We start from the raw sequence: 19,575 nt of genomic DNA on the forward strand, positions 1-19,575 counted from the left end.
TGTAAAAAAAATGGGGACATAATTGGATGTAAAAAATAACTTTTGGGGCATAATTTGATGTAAAGAAAATATTTGAGCTAAATTTGATGTAAAAACAATTTGGGGCATAATTTGATGTAAACAAAATTGGGGACATAATTGGATGTAAAAAATTACTTTTGGGGCATAATTTGATGTAAAGAAAATATTTGAGCTAAATTTGATGTAAAAACAATTTGGGGCATAATTTGATTAAAAAGAATTGGGGACATAATTGGATGTAAAAAAAACTTTTGGGGCATAATTTGAAAAGAAAGAAATGTTGAGCATAATTCGATATAAAATAATTTGGGGCATAATTCCATATAAAATAATTTGAGGTATAATTTGATGTAAAAACAATTTGGGGCATAAAATACAGATGTGAAAAAAAAAATTGGGGGCATAATTTAATGTAAAACAAAATCAATTGACAAAATTCAAAGGAATTTTTTTTTACATAAATTGAGTGGAAAAAAGCTTTCGTAATAAAGAAACAAAATAAGCTTAATAAAAACTTAAATGACTTTATTTACTCCTTACCCTTCATCAAAAATATGGGGACATAATTGGATGTAAAAAATAACTTTTGGGGCATAATTTGAAAAAAAAAAATGTTGAGCATAATTTGATGTAAAAAAAAATTGGGGACATAATTGGATGTAAAAAAATAACTTTTGGGGCATAATTTGATGTAAAGAAAATATTTGAGCTAAATTTGATGTAAAAACAATTTGGGGCATAATTTAATGTAAAAACAATTTGGGGCATAATTTGATGTAAAAAAAAACTTTTGGGGCATAATTTGAAAAGAAAGAAATGTTGAGCATAATTCGATATAAAATAATTTGAGGCATAATTCGATATAAAATAATTTGAGGCATAATTTGATGTAAAAACAATTGGGGGCATAATTTAATGTAAATAATGTAAAACAAAATCAATTGACAAAATTCAAAGGAATCTTTTTTTTACATAAATTGAGTGGAAAAAAGCTTTCGTAATAAAGAAACAAAATAAGCGTAATAAAAAATGAAATGACTTTATTTACTCCTTACCCTTCATCATTATACAGAAATGCATTATTTCAAAAGATAAAAATAAAAACTGAGAAAAAAAAGTTTTTAAGATCAGTTGTAATTGATCAGTCGTGATGTCATCAGGGGGAGGAGTCTAGCGTTGGCGGTAAAGGATGTCCCAGGAGTTTCTCCACTTCAACGCTCGCAGCTGAGTGGCTGACAGTTCTGGACTCCCATAGGTCAAAGGGCAGAAGAGGTGGTAGGACAGGAAGACGCACACCAACATGGCGCACACGCACACCTGCAACACGCCGCGCTGCGTCGCCGTGCTGGAAACGAGGAAATAACCATCGCATGACCTTTTCCAAACAAACCCATGGGAACTACCAGGTGCGCCACATGTACCTGAGCAGGTGCGTGTGCACGTGCTCCAGCAGGGCGGCGGTCAGCAGGTGCAGGAAGACCAGGGCGGGCAGGTAATGGTAGAGGAAGAGACTCTTGTCCATCAGCACGAAGGGAACAAAGTTGACCAGCCAGCCGCCCACACACACCTGACCGAAACACACAAACTGCTCCCACGCAGCTGGGGGCGCACACACACACACACACACACACACACACACACACACACACACACACACACACACACACACACACACACACACACACACACACACACACACACACACACACACACACACACACACGTTGTGTTGCAGCGAGGTCAAAGGTTAATAAGAGTGTGTCTACCATCGGGTAAGTCTTTGATGCCACGCCTCCTCCTCAGCAGGTAGATGGCAGCCAATAGGTGATAGGCCAACAAGCTGAGGTTGGCCACGCCCCACGACACAGGATTACCAATCAGGTGGATCTGAGCCTGCACAACATGACAGTGGGGAGTGTAAGGCAGTGGGCTCCTTCTAGAACCACCTATTATATATTGAAACACAGTGTTACTGTTCAAACTGTGTGTAACATTGCACTGGCCCAAAATATTAAATACACTTGTTAATATGTTTTTAATGAATACTTAGGTCTACTACACTACTGTATTTAATGTTGTCATTATGGTGGTACTTGATAAATAACTTAGGTCTACTACACTACTGTATTTAATGTTGTCATTATGGTGGTACTTGATAAATACTTAGGTCTACTACACTACTGTATTTAATGATGTCATTATGGTGGTTCTTGATAAATACTTAGGTCTACTGCACTACTGTATTTAATGTTGTCATTATGGTGGTACTTGATAAATACTTAGGTCTACTACACTACTGTATTTAATGATGTCATTATGGTGGTACTTGATACATACTTAGGTCTACTACACTACTGTATTTAATGATGTCATTATGGTGGTACTTGATAAATACTTAGGTCTACTAAGCTACTGTATTTAATGATGTCATTATGGTGGTACTTGATACATACTTAGGTCTACTACACTACTGTATTTAATGTTGTCATTATGGTGGTACTTGATAAATACTTAGGTCTACTACACTACTGTATTTAATGTTGTCATTATGGTGGTACTTAATGAATAATTAGATCTACTACACTACTTTATTTAATGTTGTCATTATGGTGGTACTTGATAAATACTTAGGTCTACTACACTACTGTATTTAATGTTGTCATTATGGTGGTACTTGATAAATAACTTAGGTCTACTACACTACTGTATTTAATGTTGTCATTATGGTGGTACTTGATAAATACTTAGGTCTACTACACTACTGTATTTAATGATGTCATTATGGTGGTACTTGATAAATACTTAGGTCTACTACACTACTGTATTTAATGATGTCATTATGGTGGTACCTGATAAATACTTAGGTCTACTACACTACTGTATTTAATGTTGTCATTATGGTGGTACTTAATGAATACTTAGGTCTACTACACTACTGTATTTAATGTTGTCATTATGGTGGTACTTAATGAATACTTAGGTCTACTACACTACTGCATTTAATGATGTCATTATGGTGGTACTTAATGAATACTTAGGTCTACTACACTACTGTATTTAATGTCATTATGGTGGTACTTGATAAATAACTTAGGTCTACTACACTACTGTATTTTAATGGTGGTCAATATGTGTTTTTTTATGGTGATAAAGGTTTAAGACAACATGACATAAACCAGGGGATTTCAACCTTTTTGACCATGGGGCCCAGCTTTTCCACTACAGAGGGGCCCAGGGCCCCACTCAAATATTACCACAGAATTAGTAATCTTACTCTTGATTTTAATCCTGTTCAGTAATTATATGATTATTACAAAGGCTTAAGTCAGGCTGATTGCAAAATAAAGGACTAAAAAAAAGAAAAGTGATGACAAATAAATGTACACACACTTACACAGTGTTAAATACATTCTGACATAATTATTAATAGATAATAATAATATACGTTTCTTAAATAAACTGTCAATAAGATTTATGTGCAAATGAAAATACAGTGTCACCACTTTAGTCATCATTTCTGCGCTTAAGAAACTTCTCTCGGACTTTAGCTCCAGACTTTGTGTGATGTTGTCATTACTGCCACAAGTGGTGTGAAAGTGTATTACACCTGAGTACTTGTGTGATGTTGTCATTACTGCCACAAGTGGTGTAAAAGTGTATTACACCTGAGTACTTGTGTGATGTTGTCATTACTGCCACAAGTGGTGTAAAAGTGTATTACACCTGAGTACTTGTGTGATGTTGTCATTACTGCCACAAGTGGTGTAAAAGTGTATTACACCTGAGTACTTGTGTGATGTTGTCATTACTGCCACAAGTGGTGTAAAAGTGTATTACACCTGAGTACTTGTGTGATGTTGTCATTACTGCCACAAGTGGTGTAAAAGTGTATTACACCTGAGTACTTGTGTGATGTTGTCATTACTGCCACAAGTGGTGTGAAAGTGTATTACAACTGAGTACTTGTGTGATGTTGTCATTACTGCCACAAGTGGTGTAAAAGTGTATTACACCTGAGTACTTGTGTGATGTTGTCATTACTGCCACAAGTGGTGTAAAAGTGTATTACACCTGAGTACTTGTGTGATGATGTCATTACTGCCACAAGTGGTGTAAAAGTGTATTACACCTGAGTACTTGTGTGATGTTGTCATTACTGCCACAAGTGGTGTAAAAGTGTATTACACCTGAGTACTTGTGTGGTGATGTCATTACTGCCACAAGTGGTGTGAAAGTGTATTACACCTGAGGACCACAGCTGAGAAACCAGATGTTTTGGGCCACAGCCCTATGGTTAAGAACCACTGATGTAAACGACGTGTGTGTGTGTGTGTGTGTCTCACATTGGTGGAGGGATGCAGCCAGTATGCAATGTTGGTCTCCATGGTGATCCACTCCAAAGGGGCGGAGCTATACTTGTGTTCAGAATCCTCCTGCTTCACCGACAGCATCCTCCACTGCGGTGACACGGCAGCATGACATCATAACTTTGGCACGCCGCGCCGTGATTGGCCGACGCCACATACCTGCACTTCCAGAAACTTTGCCCACAAGGAGATCTTCCTGTTGACGTCGATGTGCGTGGGAGAGTGAAGCTCCGCCTCTCTGTCCTTCTGCTCCTCACCTGTGCACACACACACACACACACAGAGTAGGAGGGAGGGGCTTAATTATGCTGGGTGGTGACAGGTCAGAGGTCGTACTGGTTCCATATCTGTGCTCCTCCACCGTCCAGGTCAGACTGCTGCTGGGACCTTTCAACATCTTTTCAGCCACCACCTCCATCTGACGGAAACCCCAGTCTGGTAGAGACGTGCCACTCAACTGACACACACACACACACATAAATATTGGGCCGAAGCAGGAAGTGCGGTGTTCCATCACTTCCTGTCAGCACCTTGAGGACAGCCGAGGTGTTGACGTGGACCAATCGTACTTCCGACAGGATGGTCTTCCACACCTGTGACTCCGCCTCCCTGTTGACAATATCCTGAAGGAGGGAGTGTTTGTGTCACAGTAGTGATGTGCCATACCAGATTGTCACATTAAAACTATGACACCTGCGAAGTGAAAACCCTTTCTTGAAGCTCATGGAGAGAATGCCAAGAGTGTGCAAAGCAGTAATCAGAGCAAAGGGTGGCTATTTTGAAGAAACTAGAATATTAAACATGTTTTCTGTTATTTCACCTACTTTTGTAAAGTACATAACTCCACATGTGTTCAGTCATAGTTTTGATGTGACAATCTACACCAGGGGTGTCAAACTCAAATACAGAGTGGGCCAAAATGTAAAAGTGAACAAAGCCGCGGGCCAAAGTTGAACAAATGAACCTTTTAATAGGGACCCAAACAAGTTTTGCATTGAATATTGAACAAGCAAGGCTTATATAACTTTATAGTGACATGCAAGATCGAGTTTCATATACCGTATTTTCCGCACTATAAGGCGCACCTAAAAACCACAAATTTTCTCAAAAGCTGACAGTGCGCCTTATAACCCGGTGCGCTTTATATATGGATTAATATTAAGATTCATTTTCATAAAGTTTCGGTCTCGCAACTACGGTAAATAGCCGCCATCTTTTTTCCCGGTAGAACAGGAAGCGCTTCTTCTTCTACGCAAGCAACCGCCAAGGTAAGCACCCGCCCCCATAGAACAGGAAGCGCTTCTTCTTCTACTGTAAGCAACCACCCGCCCGCGTAGAAGAAGAAAAAGCGCGCGGATATTACCGTACGTTTCATTTCCTTTGTGTGTTTACATCTGTAAAGACCACAAAATGGCTCCTACTAAGCGACAGGGATCCGGTTCATGAAAAGACGCAATCTCTCCATCCGCACACGGATTACTATTTCACAGCAACTGATATTCCTGTGAACCGCACTGTGGATACAACGGGAGCACGTACGGTGAATATTCGCACCACAGGGAATGAGAAGTCATCCTTCACTGTGGTTCTAGCTTGCCATGCTAATGGCCAGAAACTTCCACCCATGGTGATATTCAAAAGGAAGACCTTGCCAAAAGAGACCTTTCCAGCCGGCGTCATCATAAAAGCTAACTCCAAGGGATGGATGCAGAAAAGATGAGCGAGTGGTTAAGGTAAGTTTAAGTTTACGCAAAGAGGCCGGGTGGCTTTTTTCACGCAGCTCCGTCCATGTTGATATACGACTCCATGCGCGCCCACATCACGCTGGTTTTTAATATATTATTAAAGTTTGACTGACCTATCTGACTGTTTTTTTGACATTCCTTTAGCGCAGTTAGATGCGGCTTACAACACGGGGCGGCTTATAGGTGGACAAAGTTTTGAAATATGCCGTTCATTGAAGGCGCGGCTTATAACCCAGGGCGGCTTATGGTGCGGAAAATACGGTAATAATAATAATTAAAAAATATCAATTTAAATACAAATTGAATGCCTCTTTTCTATATGCAGCCTTCTGAGGTAAATATCAACATTAACTTTTTCCACAGGCTAATAAATTAGAAAATAAAATAACAATGAATAAACCAACCATTCAGGACTTTAAACTGCTCAGTTTGCAACACACTGATCTCATCTGATGTGCCCAAGCCAGATACCTGCCATCTTTTCTTGGATGCTAGTTCATTAATGTCGGGGCTCAGGCTTTGAGCTGAGGCAACCTTCATTATCAAACGAAGGTGTTCATCAGTCATTATATCTCGTATTCCACCCGGACCACAGTCTTGGGGGCGTGTCTTAAAGGCACTGCATTTAACGTCCTCTACGAGCTGCCGTCACGTCCGCTTTTCATCCATTTTAACAACGGTCACAAGATATGAGCGGCTTCTGTACGCACACACACGTGAATGCAACGCATACTTGATCAACAGCGATACAGGTTACACTGAGGGTGGCCGTATAAACAACTTTAACACTGTTAGAAATATACGCCACACTGTGAATCCACACCAAACAAGAATGACAAACACATTTCGGGAGAACCTTTTTTTTTCAAGGTTAAAAATGATTTTCAAGGTAAAAAATGATTTTCAAGGTAAAAAAAAATTTTCAAGGTAAAAAAAATGTTATGGGCAAAAAAAAAAATTTTCAAGGTAAAATTTTTTTTTCAAGGTAAAAAAAGATTTTCAAGGTAAAAAAAGATTTTCAAGGTAAAAAAAATGTTATGGGTAAAAAAAAAATTTTCAAGGTAAATTTTTTTTTTCCAAGTTAAAAAATGATTTTCAAGGTAAAAAATGATTTTCAAGGTAAAAAAAATGTTATGGGTAAAAAAAAATTTTCAAGGTAAATTTTTTTTTTCAAGGTAACATTTTTTTTCAAGGTAAAAAATGATTTTCAAGGTAAAAAAAATTTTTAAGATAAAAAAAATTTTTCAAGGTAAAATTTTTTTTTCAAGGTTAAAAATGATTTTCAAGGTAAAAAATGATTTTCAAGGTAAAAAAAAATTTTCAAGGTAAAAAAAATTTTTTTCAAGGTAACTTTTTTTTCAAGGTAAAAAATGATTTTCAAGGCAAAAAAAATTTTTCAAGGTAAAATTTTTTTTCAAGGTAAAAAATGATTTTCAAGGTAAAAAAAAATTTTAAGATAAAAAAAGATTTTCAAGGTATTTTTTTTTTTTCAAGGTAATTTTTTTTTTTCAAGGTAAAAAATGATTTTCAAGGTAAAAAAAAAAAATTTAAGTAAAAAAATGTTTCAAGGTTCATTTTTTTTTCAAGCTTAAAAATGATTTTCAAGGTAGAAAAGGTTTCAAGGTTAATTTTAACAAATACCCAGAACCCTTTGCAGTACTAACTCTTCCGGGACGCTACAATATACACCCCCGCTACCACCAAACCCCGCCCCCCCACACATACCTTGTAGCGTCCCGGACTTTTTGTGCTGGTAGGATTTGTTTTTTTTCCTGCGCCATGACTAGGGAAGGTTGTTTGGAATGGGTTATACAAGTGAATGCTGTGCATCTGCTCTCTAGAAGGTACACTTCATGGTCCCTGGCCTGAGTCCCTGACATTGTCCACCAGGTAGCAACAAATAAGCACCTTTCAAACTGTCTGATATTTCAATGAAATAAAACACCTGGTTGAGCTTGTGCCGTCTCACAGGTTGAAATGAAGACGCTGTAGTTTGGACTAGAGTATCAAAACATCCATATTTTGATTTGAGAATGGATATTAGAGATAAGGATCTGGTATCAGTGGCACATCAGCAGTAGAAAGCATCCACATGGACTTCCTGTTGAGAGGAAAACCAGGTCATGTGACTCACCACCCTCCACAGGTTCTGCGCCGGCATGGAGACGTTGAAGTCGATGTAGGCGGACACTTCCTGGTCGTGGGGGCTCATGGGCGCCGCCACGTCGTGGCTGCGTCGGGGAGAAGACAGGTGGTCCTGGAAGGCGGCGTCACACAAAAACCGGTCACGTGATTTACCTGTTGAGGGAGCGTGATGTCATCCCGTGGAGCAGCTGAACCACGTCGCCGTGACGGACCGCACGGGGAGGACTGCCCACCACCAGGTCGGCCCTGGGACACAAGACGGACAGGTCAGGGGGGGGGGTGTCGTCCCAGTCCACCACGCCCACAAGGCTACCTGTCCGGGTTCTTCACGATCCACCAGTTGTTGACGTCTTTGAACGGGTAGCATGTGACCTGCTGCTGGTGGGAGCTGCCCCGCCCACTTTCATACCTGCACACACACACACACACACACACACACACACACACACTTACTGACATGTCGCCCGATTGGCTGCTGGTCCCGGACGGCTGGCGGCACCTGATTGGATAGTTGGCTTTGTGAGAGTGGAGCCAACAAGGGACCGGCTGGGAGGCGGAGCTTCTCAAGGTCACCTGACTGCCGTAAGCTACCTCCAGGGGTTGACCCTGGGTGATCCTGGAGAGACCGCCCTGCAGGCGCGTCAAATCAATCAATCAATCAATCAATCAATCAATCAATGTACTTCTAGAACAGGGAGCCACTGAGGGCCACAGACTGACACATCAAAGGATGTGGGGGCCATCTTGGTAGCATTCACCTTCAACACTCGTACAATAAATAGATTGTTTTTAAAGAACTAGACATTGCAATTTCAGTAAACAATTCCTGTGCAAAGCCGAACTGATAATGCCTACAGTTAGCACGCTGGCTAGATAGCGTCAAGTAACAAAAAATAAGAGCAAAATGAGCTTAAGAAAGCTAGCATGCTAACAGTGTTATGCTAGCAATAACATGCTTCCAGTTAGCATTGGTGAAATACCAAAATATATGGCAATGAGGTGAATACCTGCTAAATTAGCGAAATGCTAGCCTGCTAAGTTAGCATGCAACAAGTACTAAAATACATCTGATGCAAATACTCACAATTAGCTAAAAACAAGTAAACATATTTGATGCTGAGGTCTATGCTTGCAAAATGAGCTTGAAAAAGCTAGCATGCTAACAGCGTTATGCTAACAATAACATGCTTACAGTTAGCATTGGTGAAATACCAAAATATATGGCAATGAGGTGAATACCTGCTACATTAGCGAAATGCTAACCTGCTAAGTTAGCATGCAACAAGTACTAAAATCATACTTGCCAACCCTCCCGTATTTTCCGGGAGACGCCCAAAATTCAGCGCCTCTCCCGAAAACCTCCCGGGACAAATTTTCTCCCGAAAAACTCCCGAAAATCAGGCGGACCTGAGTGACGTGTTGACAACACACAACAACAGTGTCTACCGTAAAGCAGTTCGTCTGCCGTAAACAGCAATGTTGTGACACTTTTAAACAGGACAATACTGCCATCTACTGTACATGCATATGTGACCCACCCATAATGTGTCACATTTCTGTGTTGATTTATTTATTTTATTTTGTGGTTTGAATTCGTTTTTGGAGCTGTCATTACACATTTATCAGTATTCACATTGGTCAGTAGGGGGCAGTAGGGCGTTTCTTCCCAATTGAATGCTATCACCTGCAGACCGGAAGTGGCTTGTCATTCTGATGAGCGCGACCAGTCTGTGAACAATTGAAACGTGTTGTGTGCTTTTTCCTCCTGTATAACAGGCTAGTTTTGGTGAATCAACTCACTGAATAATATCCATGTGGTCTTTATAAGTTTAAGTACACATTCTGATGGTGGAGCCTAACTCTAAAGTGTTTGTGAGTTGTAGTTTGTAAATGAACACTGAAATTCAAGTATTTATTTTATTTATATATATATATATATATATATATATATATATATATAGCTAGAATTCACTGAAAGTCAAGTATTTCTTATATATATATATCTTAACCACGCCCCCAACCACGCCCCCGCCCCACCCCCCACCTCCCGAAATCGGAGGTCTCAAGGTTGGCAAGTATGACTAAAATACATCTGATGCAAATACTTACAATTAGCTAAAAACAAGTAAAACATATTTGATGCTGAGGTTTATGCTTGCAAAATGAGCTTAAAAAAGCTAGCATGCTAACAGCGTTATGCTAACAATAACATGCTTACAGTTAGCATTGGTGAAATACCAAAATATATGGCAATGAGGTGTATAGCTGCTAAATTAGCTCAAAAAAGCTAACAGATGTTAGCATGCTAAACTAACTGTTACATGTGTGCGTCAAGTGCTAAATGATACTACTTTGGGGTGTGCACCTGAAAATGTGTCCAAAATGCTAGCCTGCTAACATATGCCTGATGCAAATACTTACTAAATAAGCTAAAAAAAAAGCATGCTAACAGGTATCATTTGTCAAGTAAAAAATATTTGATGCTGAGTGAATAAATGACCAAAAGTGGCCCACGAACCGCACTTTGGACACACCTGTCCCAGAAGAAGTCAATATTGTGAGTGTGTGTGTACCTCCAGGCTGGCCTGGAAGGCGGGGCTCATCATCTGGTCATGTGGTCCAGTGCGGTGGAGGAGACTCAGGTGCACGTAGAACCAGGCGACATAGAGCAGGACCGGGACTACAAAGAGACACACAGCACGACACACACACTGGACACACACACTCAGCTACACACCACAGGGTCAACGTCAGATGGGTGTGTGTATATTTCTGAGCATGCTCAGTGTGGACGTGTGCACTCACGCCACTAAGACTTGTGTTGCCAATCAATTTCCAGGTGTGCAAGGAGGCCACGCCCACCAGCAGCAGGTAGGAGAACACACCCATGTACTTCACCCTGAACACACACACACACACACACACACACACAGTCAGATTGTGTAAGCGTACGGTATGTGTGTGTTTGTGTTGCTGACCCGATGGCGGCGGAGCAGGACGTTCCGGAGAGGAGGAGCCAACAGTACCTGGCGGACGAGCTGGGAGCGACAAGGAGAGGTCACAACATGACCTCCCTGTGACCTTGGCAGGGCAGACTCACCTGCAGGGGGCGTTGTGGAAGCGCAGGTAGGAGAAGAAGGCCAACAGGATGAAGAAGATGACCACGGACTCCAGCAACATGAAGCGTGATTGGACGATGAGAGCGTTGTCTGCACGCAACAAGGAACCTTTAGCCCAGTTCCTTTACGTGTGTGTGTGTGTGTGTGTGTGTGTGTGTGTGTGTGTGTGTGTGTGTGTGTGTGTGTGTGTGTGTGTGTGTGTGTGTGTTTACCCAGCAACAGCAGCAGCGACGCTCCCAATGCTGACATGTGAGACAAGCCCAACTCCAGAATGACACAATACGCCATAGGAACACACAATGCACCGCACACAGCCGGGAGGAGGCGCAGGCTCCACACACTCACACCACAGGGATACTCTGTGATGCAAAACAAACACACCACAGGGATACTCTGTGATACAAAACAAACACACCACAGGGATACTCTGTGATACAAAACAAACACACCACAGGGATACTCTGTGATGCAAAACAAACACACCACAGGGATACTCTGTGATACAAAACAAACACACCACAGGGATACTCTGTGATACAAAACAAACACACCACAGGGATACTCTGTGATGCAAAACAAACACACCACAGGGATACTCTGTGATACAAAACAAACACACCACAGGGATACTCTGTGATACAAAACAAACACACCACAGGGATACTCTGTGATGCAAAACAAACACACCACAGGGATACTCTGTGATACAAAACAAACACACGCAGGGATACTCTGTGATACAAAACAAACACATGCAGGGATACTCTGTGATACAAAACAAACACACGCAGGGACACTCTGTGATACAAAACAAACACCACAGGGATACTCTGTGATACAAAACACACCACAGGGATACTTTGTGATACAAAACAAACACACCACAGGGACACTCTGTGATACAAAACAAACACGCAGGGATGCTCTGTGATACAAAACAAACACACGCAGGGATACTCTGTGATACAAAACAAACACCACAGGGATACTCTGTGATACAAAACAAACACACGCAGGGATACTCTGTGATACAAAACAAACACGCAGGGATACTCTGTGATACAAAACAAACACACACAGGGATACTGTGTGATACAAAACAAACACACGCAGGGATACTCTGTGATCCAAAACAAACACACACAGGGATACTCTGTGATACAAAACAAACACACGCAGGGATACTCTGTGATACAAAACAAACACACCACAGGGATACTCTGTGATACAAAACAAACACACGCAGGGATACTCTGTGATACAAAACAAACACGCAGGGATACTCTGTGATACAAAACAAACACACGCAGGGATACTCTGTGATACAAAACAAACACACGCAGGGATACTGTGTGATATAAAACAAACACACACAAGGATACTCTGTGATACAAAACAAACACACGCATGGATACTCTGTGATACAAAACAAACACACACAGGGATACTCTGTGATACAAAACAAACACACGCAGGGATACTCTGTGATACAAAACAAACACACACAGGGTTACTGTGTGATATAAAACAAACACACACAGGGATACTGTGTGATACAAAACATACACACGCAGGGATACTCTGTGATACAAAACAAACACACACAGGGATACTATGTGATATAAAACAAACACACACAGGGATACTCTGTGACACAAAACAAACACTCACAGTGCAGGGATATGATTGGGTGGTACAATGTGGAAAGATAAATAAATAATAATACAACTATGTACCTGCTCCAATTCTGTTCCACATGAAGTTTCCATCAAATCCTCCCAAGTAAGCTGCGAACACACACACACACACACACACACACACACACACACACACACACGATTATTTCATATATACAGGTAAAAGCCAGTAAATTAGAATATTTTGAAAAACTTGATTTATTTCAGTAATTGCATTCAAAAGGTGTAACTTGTACATTATATTTATTCATTGCACACAGACTGATGCATTCAAATGTTTATTTCATTTAATTTTGATGATTTGAAGTGGCAACAAATGAAAATCCAAAATTCCGTGTGTCACAAAATTAGAATATTGTGTAAGGGTTAAATTTTGAAGACACCTGGTGCCACAAACTAATCAGCTGATTAACTCAAAACACCTGCAAAGGGCTTTAAATGGTCTCTCAGTCCAGTTCTGAAGCCTACACAAACATGGGGAAGACTTCAGATTTGACAGCTGTCCAAAAGGCAACCATCGACACATTGCACAAGGAGGGAAAGACACAAAAGGTTATTGCTGAAGAGGCTGGCTGTTCTCAGAGCTCTGTGTCCAAACACATTAATGGAGACGCAAAGGGAAGGAAAAACTGTGGTCAGAAAAAGTGTACAAGCGATAGGGATCACCGCGCCCTGGTCAAGATTGTGAAAAAAAACCCATTCAAAAATGTGGGGGAGATTCAGAAGGAGTGGACAGCTGCTTGAGTCAGTGCTTCAAGATCCACCACCAAGAGACGCTTGAAAGACATGGGTTTCAACTGCCGCATACCTCGTGTCAAGCCACTGTTGACCAAGAAACAGCGCGAAAAGCTTCTCACCTGGGCTAAGGAAAAAAAGAGCTGGACTGCTGCTGAGTGGTCCAAAGTCATGTTTTCTGACGAAAGCAAATTTTGCATTTCCTTTGGAAATCGAGGTCCCAGAGTCTGGAGGAAGACAGGAGAGGCACAGGATCCACGTTGCCTGAAGTCTAGTGTAAAGTTTCCACCATCAGTGATGGTTTGGGGTGCCATGTCATCTGCTGGTGTCGGTCCACTCTGTTTCCTGAGATCCAGGGTCAACGCAGCCGTCTACCAGCAAGTTTTAGAGCACTTCATGCTTCCTGCTGCTGACCTGCTCTATGGAGATGGAGATTTCAAGTTCCAACAGGACTTGGCGCCTGCACACAGCGCAAAATCTACCCGTGCCTGGTTTACGGACCATGGTATTTCTGTTCTAAATTGGCCCGCCAACTCCCCTGACCTTAGCCCCATAGAAAATCTGTGGGGTATTGTGAAAAGGAAGATGCAGAATGCCAGACCCAAAAACGCAGAAGAGTTGAAGGCCACTATCAGAGCAACCTGGGCTCTCATAACACCTGAGCAGTGCCAGAAACTCATCGACTCCATGCCACGCCGCATTAACGCAGTAATTGAGGCAAAAGGAGCTCCAACCAAGTATTGAGTATTGTACATGCTCATATTTTTCATTTTCATACTTTTCAGTTGGCCAACATTTCTAAAAATCCCTTTTTTGTATTAGCCTTAAGTAATATTCTAATTTTGTGACACACGGAATTTTGGATTTTCATTTGTTGCCACTTCAAATCATCAAAATTAAATGAAATAAACATTTGAATGCATCAGTCTGTGTGCAATGAATAAATATAATGTACAAGTTACACCTTTTGAATGCAATTACTGAAATAAATCAAGTTTTTCAAAATATTCTAATTTACTGGCTTTTACCTGTATAAAGACGAATGTATGTATTGTTGCCATGGTAACTTACCACCCAAGGCCAGAATCATGTGACCAAGCGGTGGTCCGCTGTCGTCCATGAAGAAGACTCTCTTCATGTAGAGAGACACAAACTGTCCATAGTAGACCTCGTCAAACCTGTACGCACGCACACACACACACACACACACACACACACACACACACACACACACACACACACACACACACACACACACACACACACACACACACACACACACACACACACACACACACACACACACACACACACACACACACACACACACACAGTCTAGAAGTGAGTTATTGGATATAGATGGATGTACATGAGTACAGGAGTAGTACGCACACCACAGCGTTGGGGTAGCTGAGGCGTGAGAGTCGGGTCCAAAAGGAGAGCAGTGTGATCAGCAGCAGAACCAGGTCCACTCTGGCAGTCACCACCAGGGGGAGCTGCAGCATCTTGTACACCAGGGGTCCCCAACCTTCTTTGCACCACAGACCAGTTTAACGTGGGTATTATTTTCAGGGAGCGGCTTTCCACTTGTGCCAGATAAATACAGCAAAAATAAGTGCAGGAAAAATACAAGTGACTATAACGCTGAATTAGTGGGAGCCCTGGACTTGTTTCTTTGCAATGAGACGCAGGTGGAAATCAGCCTTTGGCTACAATCTGTCACATTTATATTTGATATGTTCATTATGGAACAACATAGCACACAAACAACTATCAGACATGCAGGCAATATTACACACAGTTAATGTGTCAGGAGACATGCAAATAAATAAATTAAATACACAGAGGACTTAAAGGAAATTAGATGTGCACAAATATAGCTACAAACGAGGCATAATGATGCAATGTGTACATACAGCTAGCCTAAATAGCATGTTAGCATTGATTAGCTTGCAGTCATGCAGTGACAAAATATGCCTGATTAGCACTCCAACAAGTCAATAACATCAACAAAGCTCACATTTGTGCTTTCATGCACAGTATGAAACGTTTGGTGGACAAAATGAGACAAACGAGGAGTGGCATAAAACACGTCTTTCTGTGGCAGCGTCTGAGAAAGTTGTACATGTAAAGAAACTACGGTGGGTTCAAGAACCGCCGAAATTAGTAGGATAAAACGGCGCTGGTCAAATCCACTCATCAGTGAAGCATGTTCAATATAAACAGTTGGATTTCTAACAATTAGGAAGGTTCGTGTCATGTTTTCTCTCTTACAGAAACAATATTAAAACAAAAATTATATATTTTTTTCCACCATCTTTTCCATTTTCATACGTTTTTGAAAAAGTTCCAGGGAGCCACTCGGGCGGCGCTAAAGAGCCCCGGGTTGCCGACATAGACATGTTATGAGTAGACGCAGCATTGGCTGCTGTGACGCGAGAAATTGGGCCGCCACCTTGAAGTGGTGATGAGGAGCCGGCAAGCAGCCTAAACTGACAGTTGACAGGTAGAAAACAAAGATGGTGTTCAGCGTTTTCCTGCTCAAATGATCGGACTGTTGAAAATAGGAATAGGGGGGATTACTCTTCACAAGTAAGATTTAACATTAACGTACTATTGGTTGTATTTTGTGAAAATAATATTACCACAGAGTTGAGAAGGAGCAAAGATCTTCAATAGTACTGAAATCCGAGCCGCTAGCAAACAAGAGTATGGCCATAATAGAATTGCATGTCAATGAAATTAATTACATCATTTTGTCAGAATGCACCAGAATGCTTCATTTGTATGTGAAAATCACAAAGAAATCTTCTGGGGGAGGATGACCCCCCTACAGGGGTTTGGTTTACAAACTTTCAGCCCCACCTAAAACAAAATTCATCAGCCGCCCCTGATTATGATGCATTCTCATTTTAGGCAAAGTATAAGACAATACTTTCTTAACAGTATAATTGTAAGCAGGAATAAGTCTTCAAGTAACAATATTCAAATACTAACATTGTTGTGTAAGACAGAATTTGATTTAATTCTGAATCCAGTGAAACAAATTGGTGGTTTTAGCTGATATAAAGACTTTCAGGTGTTTATATATGTTTATGTTGAAGTATTTGGCAGACGCTTTTATCCAAAGCGACATACATCAAAAAATACATATAAAACAATCAATGTAAACATGATCATTTAAGGGAAGAATGTAATAGAAAATATCAATACAAAGTGTCAAGACTGAATAAACTCTCTGAGATACAGTCTATAAGATATATAGATATCTAATGTATTCATACATTGTTTATGTAGCATGTATATATAACCTAATCATATTGTTTCTTCAATTTAAAAATAGCTGACCCTTTTTTCCCCCTTCTCTGGGATTATATTCCCAGTTTTGATCTGGGACATCTGGTCACTTATAGCATATAAGAATATTCTATTACTGTTAAGCAAACTGTGAATAATAAAACATGTGTCCTTTATCATAGCTACACGTATGGCAAAAAGGGGGTGAAAATCAGTGGTATTCAGCAGAGGTGTGGACTCGAGTCACATGACTTGGACTCGAGTCAGACTCGAGTCATGAATTTGATGACTTTAGACTCGACTTGACAAAATGTAAAAAGACTTGCAACTCGACTTAGACTTTAACATCAATGACTTGTGACTTCACTTGGACTTGAGCCTTTTGAATTGACATGACTTGCTACTTTCCCCAAAACCCAAAGATGAAAAAGTTATTCGGGAGCGCTCCGTATTTTTCATTGTGTACTTGTCTATCAGCGTTGCGTGTGTCAGCTGGTGTGGTCTCAGTACAACAGCCAATCAAATTAGATCTACTTTGTTTTCATCACACAGCATTCATCCAATCAAATTGCAGGACAACCAACGAAGAAGACATGTCCAAACCACACGCCAGTGAACAAAAAATGATACCTAAAATAATTTTGTTTGGGTATAAAAATTACGAGGTGGTCAACACAAAACGGTTTGCAGTATGCAACACATGCGGTTCGAAAATTACTGATGGAGAGGCAACAACTTCCAACTTCGTCCGGCATTTGAAGTTGCACAAAGAACGGTAAGTTTTGAATGTAAGATAACGTTTATTGGCTAAGTAACGTGACTTTTATTTGCTGTGTAGTTAAATCAGTGAGGCTGTAAACTCACTGCTAACGTTATAACGTTATTGCAAACACGGGAATCTGTTGCAGTTCACTACCTTATTCATACTTTTTGTTCAGTGATTTTTTTTAAGCAGGGTTACGTTAGTCAATATATCACACGTAACGTTAGACGGCGGTCAGCAGCACCGCGTATTTTAGCCACCTAAAAAAAGACAGAAATAGTCAAATAAAGGTCAGTTAAAATGTATACTATATTATGAATATGTGTACCGTTTTAGCTAGCTTTCTGACATACTGTTGGTTGTTTACCTCAGTGGTCCCCAACCACCGGTTGGTCCGTGGATCGATTGGTATCGGGCCGCACAAGAAATAATTTTTTCTTTTTTTAATTAAATCAACATAAAAACACAAGATACACTTACAAGTAGTGCACCAACCCAAAACAACTCTCTCCCCCCTTTTGTTCTGGGCATTGAACATGAAGACTCTTCCTTCACTGTTCCGAGTGGCCATGAGAGTCTTGGCAGTGCCTGCCTCCAGTGCTCCAGTGGAGCGAGTTTTCAGCCATGGTGGCATCATACTACGCCCCCATCGTGCACAAATGACTGACAGACTCTTGGCTAATTTGGTCTTTTGCAAATGCAATGCAGCATAGGGCCCTGACATATAAAAAGTACAACTTTTTTGTTATGTTCACGTATATGTCATGTTTTTACAATGTTAACACTTTTGTACAAATAAGTACATTTGCACTTTATTTTTCAATGTGTTTGTTCTGTAAAGGAATGAGTTAATGTTTAAAATGACTGGTTAATAGTGCTATTATGAAGTGCAATGTCAGCACAATTTTCTTTCCTGCAATTTAAAATGCACTTGTTTTAATAAATAAATACAGCGTTTGAAAAGCATACACAATCTGTGTTAATATATTAGTCTGTGGTTAAAAGGACTTGAAAGGACTCGAAACTCAAAATGCAGGACTTAGGACTTGACTTGAGACTTTCCAGTCTTGACTTTGGACTTGACTCGGGGCTTGCCTGTCTTGACTCGGGACTTGACTCGGACTTGAGGGCAAAGACTTGAGACTTACTTGTGACTTGCAAAACAATGACTTGGTCCCACCTCTGGGGACCACTGGTGTACACTAGTTACATTTGTAAGCTTTGAACGTGAACTACGTCATGGTATCTATGTTTGTTAACACGTTTAGGTTGTGTTTGCATTGTAAATAGTTCATAGTGAACTCTTATACGCATCAGAATGTTGGCAAACATGAAGAACACGATAGCTGTTAGCATTAGCCACGCTAGCCGCCAACTAGCAGACTTATTCATGACGCTAGCTTGCTATGCTAACACTTACCTCGTCACAGCGGCTCCGCCAGGTGGCTCAGACGCTTCGGAGCGGCCAGTCGGGTCATCCTGGCCGCGGTGTGCAGCTGCCAGGTGGCGGTCAGTCCGCGTCTCCTCCGTTAGCCGCTCGCAGGAGATCGATGTTTCCTAACGATTAGTGCTGCCTGGCTCCTGGGCCAGCTTGTTGCTATGGAAACAGCACTCACTCCCGCTTTGTGTTGTCTTGGATCAGTTCTTCTGCGTTCCTGCAGAAATAATCATTCCTTTGCAAGCTTT

General features: G+C 40.9%; 1 protein-coding gene across 2 annotated transcripts; it reads right to left on the reverse strand.

Moving 5' to 3' along the window:
- Window positions 1–1,044: 1,044 nt before the first annotated feature.
- On the reverse strand, window positions 1,045–19,484 carry pomt1 (protein-O-mannosyltransferase 1). 2 transcript variants are annotated; one of them, XM_061980045.2, is made up of 20 exons: window positions 19,310–19,484; window positions 15,222–15,357; window positions 14,901–15,007; window positions 13,134–13,184; window positions 11,610–11,756; window positions 11,379–11,487; window positions 11,257–11,316; window positions 11,084–11,177; window positions 10,852–11,007; window positions 8,778–8,908; window positions 8,592–8,687; window positions 8,432–8,524; window positions 8,268–8,364; window positions 4,919–5,011; window positions 4,725–4,845; window positions 4,548–4,645; window positions 4,365–4,478; window positions 1,788–1,914; window positions 1,443–1,620; window positions 1,045–1,366 (listed from the first exon to the last, which is right to left on the reverse strand). In XM_061980045.2, the coding sequence occupies exons 2-20, from the start codon at window positions 15,332–15,334 to the stop codon at window positions 1,192–1,194; spliced, it is 2,160 nt and encodes a 719-aa protein (XP_061836029.2). In that variant the 5' UTR covers window positions 15,335–15,357; window positions 19,310–19,484; the 3' UTR covers window positions 1,045–1,191. The 2 variants fall into 2 exon arrangements, with proteins under 2 accessions (XP_061836029.2, XP_072771413.1); XM_072915312.1 differs by having other exon boundaries at window positions 15,222–15,360.
- Between the last annotated feature and the right edge of the window lie 91 nt (window positions 19,485–19,575).

The sequence above is a fragment of the Nerophis lumbriciformis genome, linkage group LG20 (assembly GCF_033978685.3).
Source record: "Nerophis lumbriciformis linkage group LG20, RoL_Nlum_v2.1, whole genome shotgun sequence".
Classification (NCBI taxonomy): Eukaryota; Metazoa; Chordata; class Actinopteri; order Syngnathiformes; family Syngnathidae; genus Nerophis; species Nerophis lumbriciformis.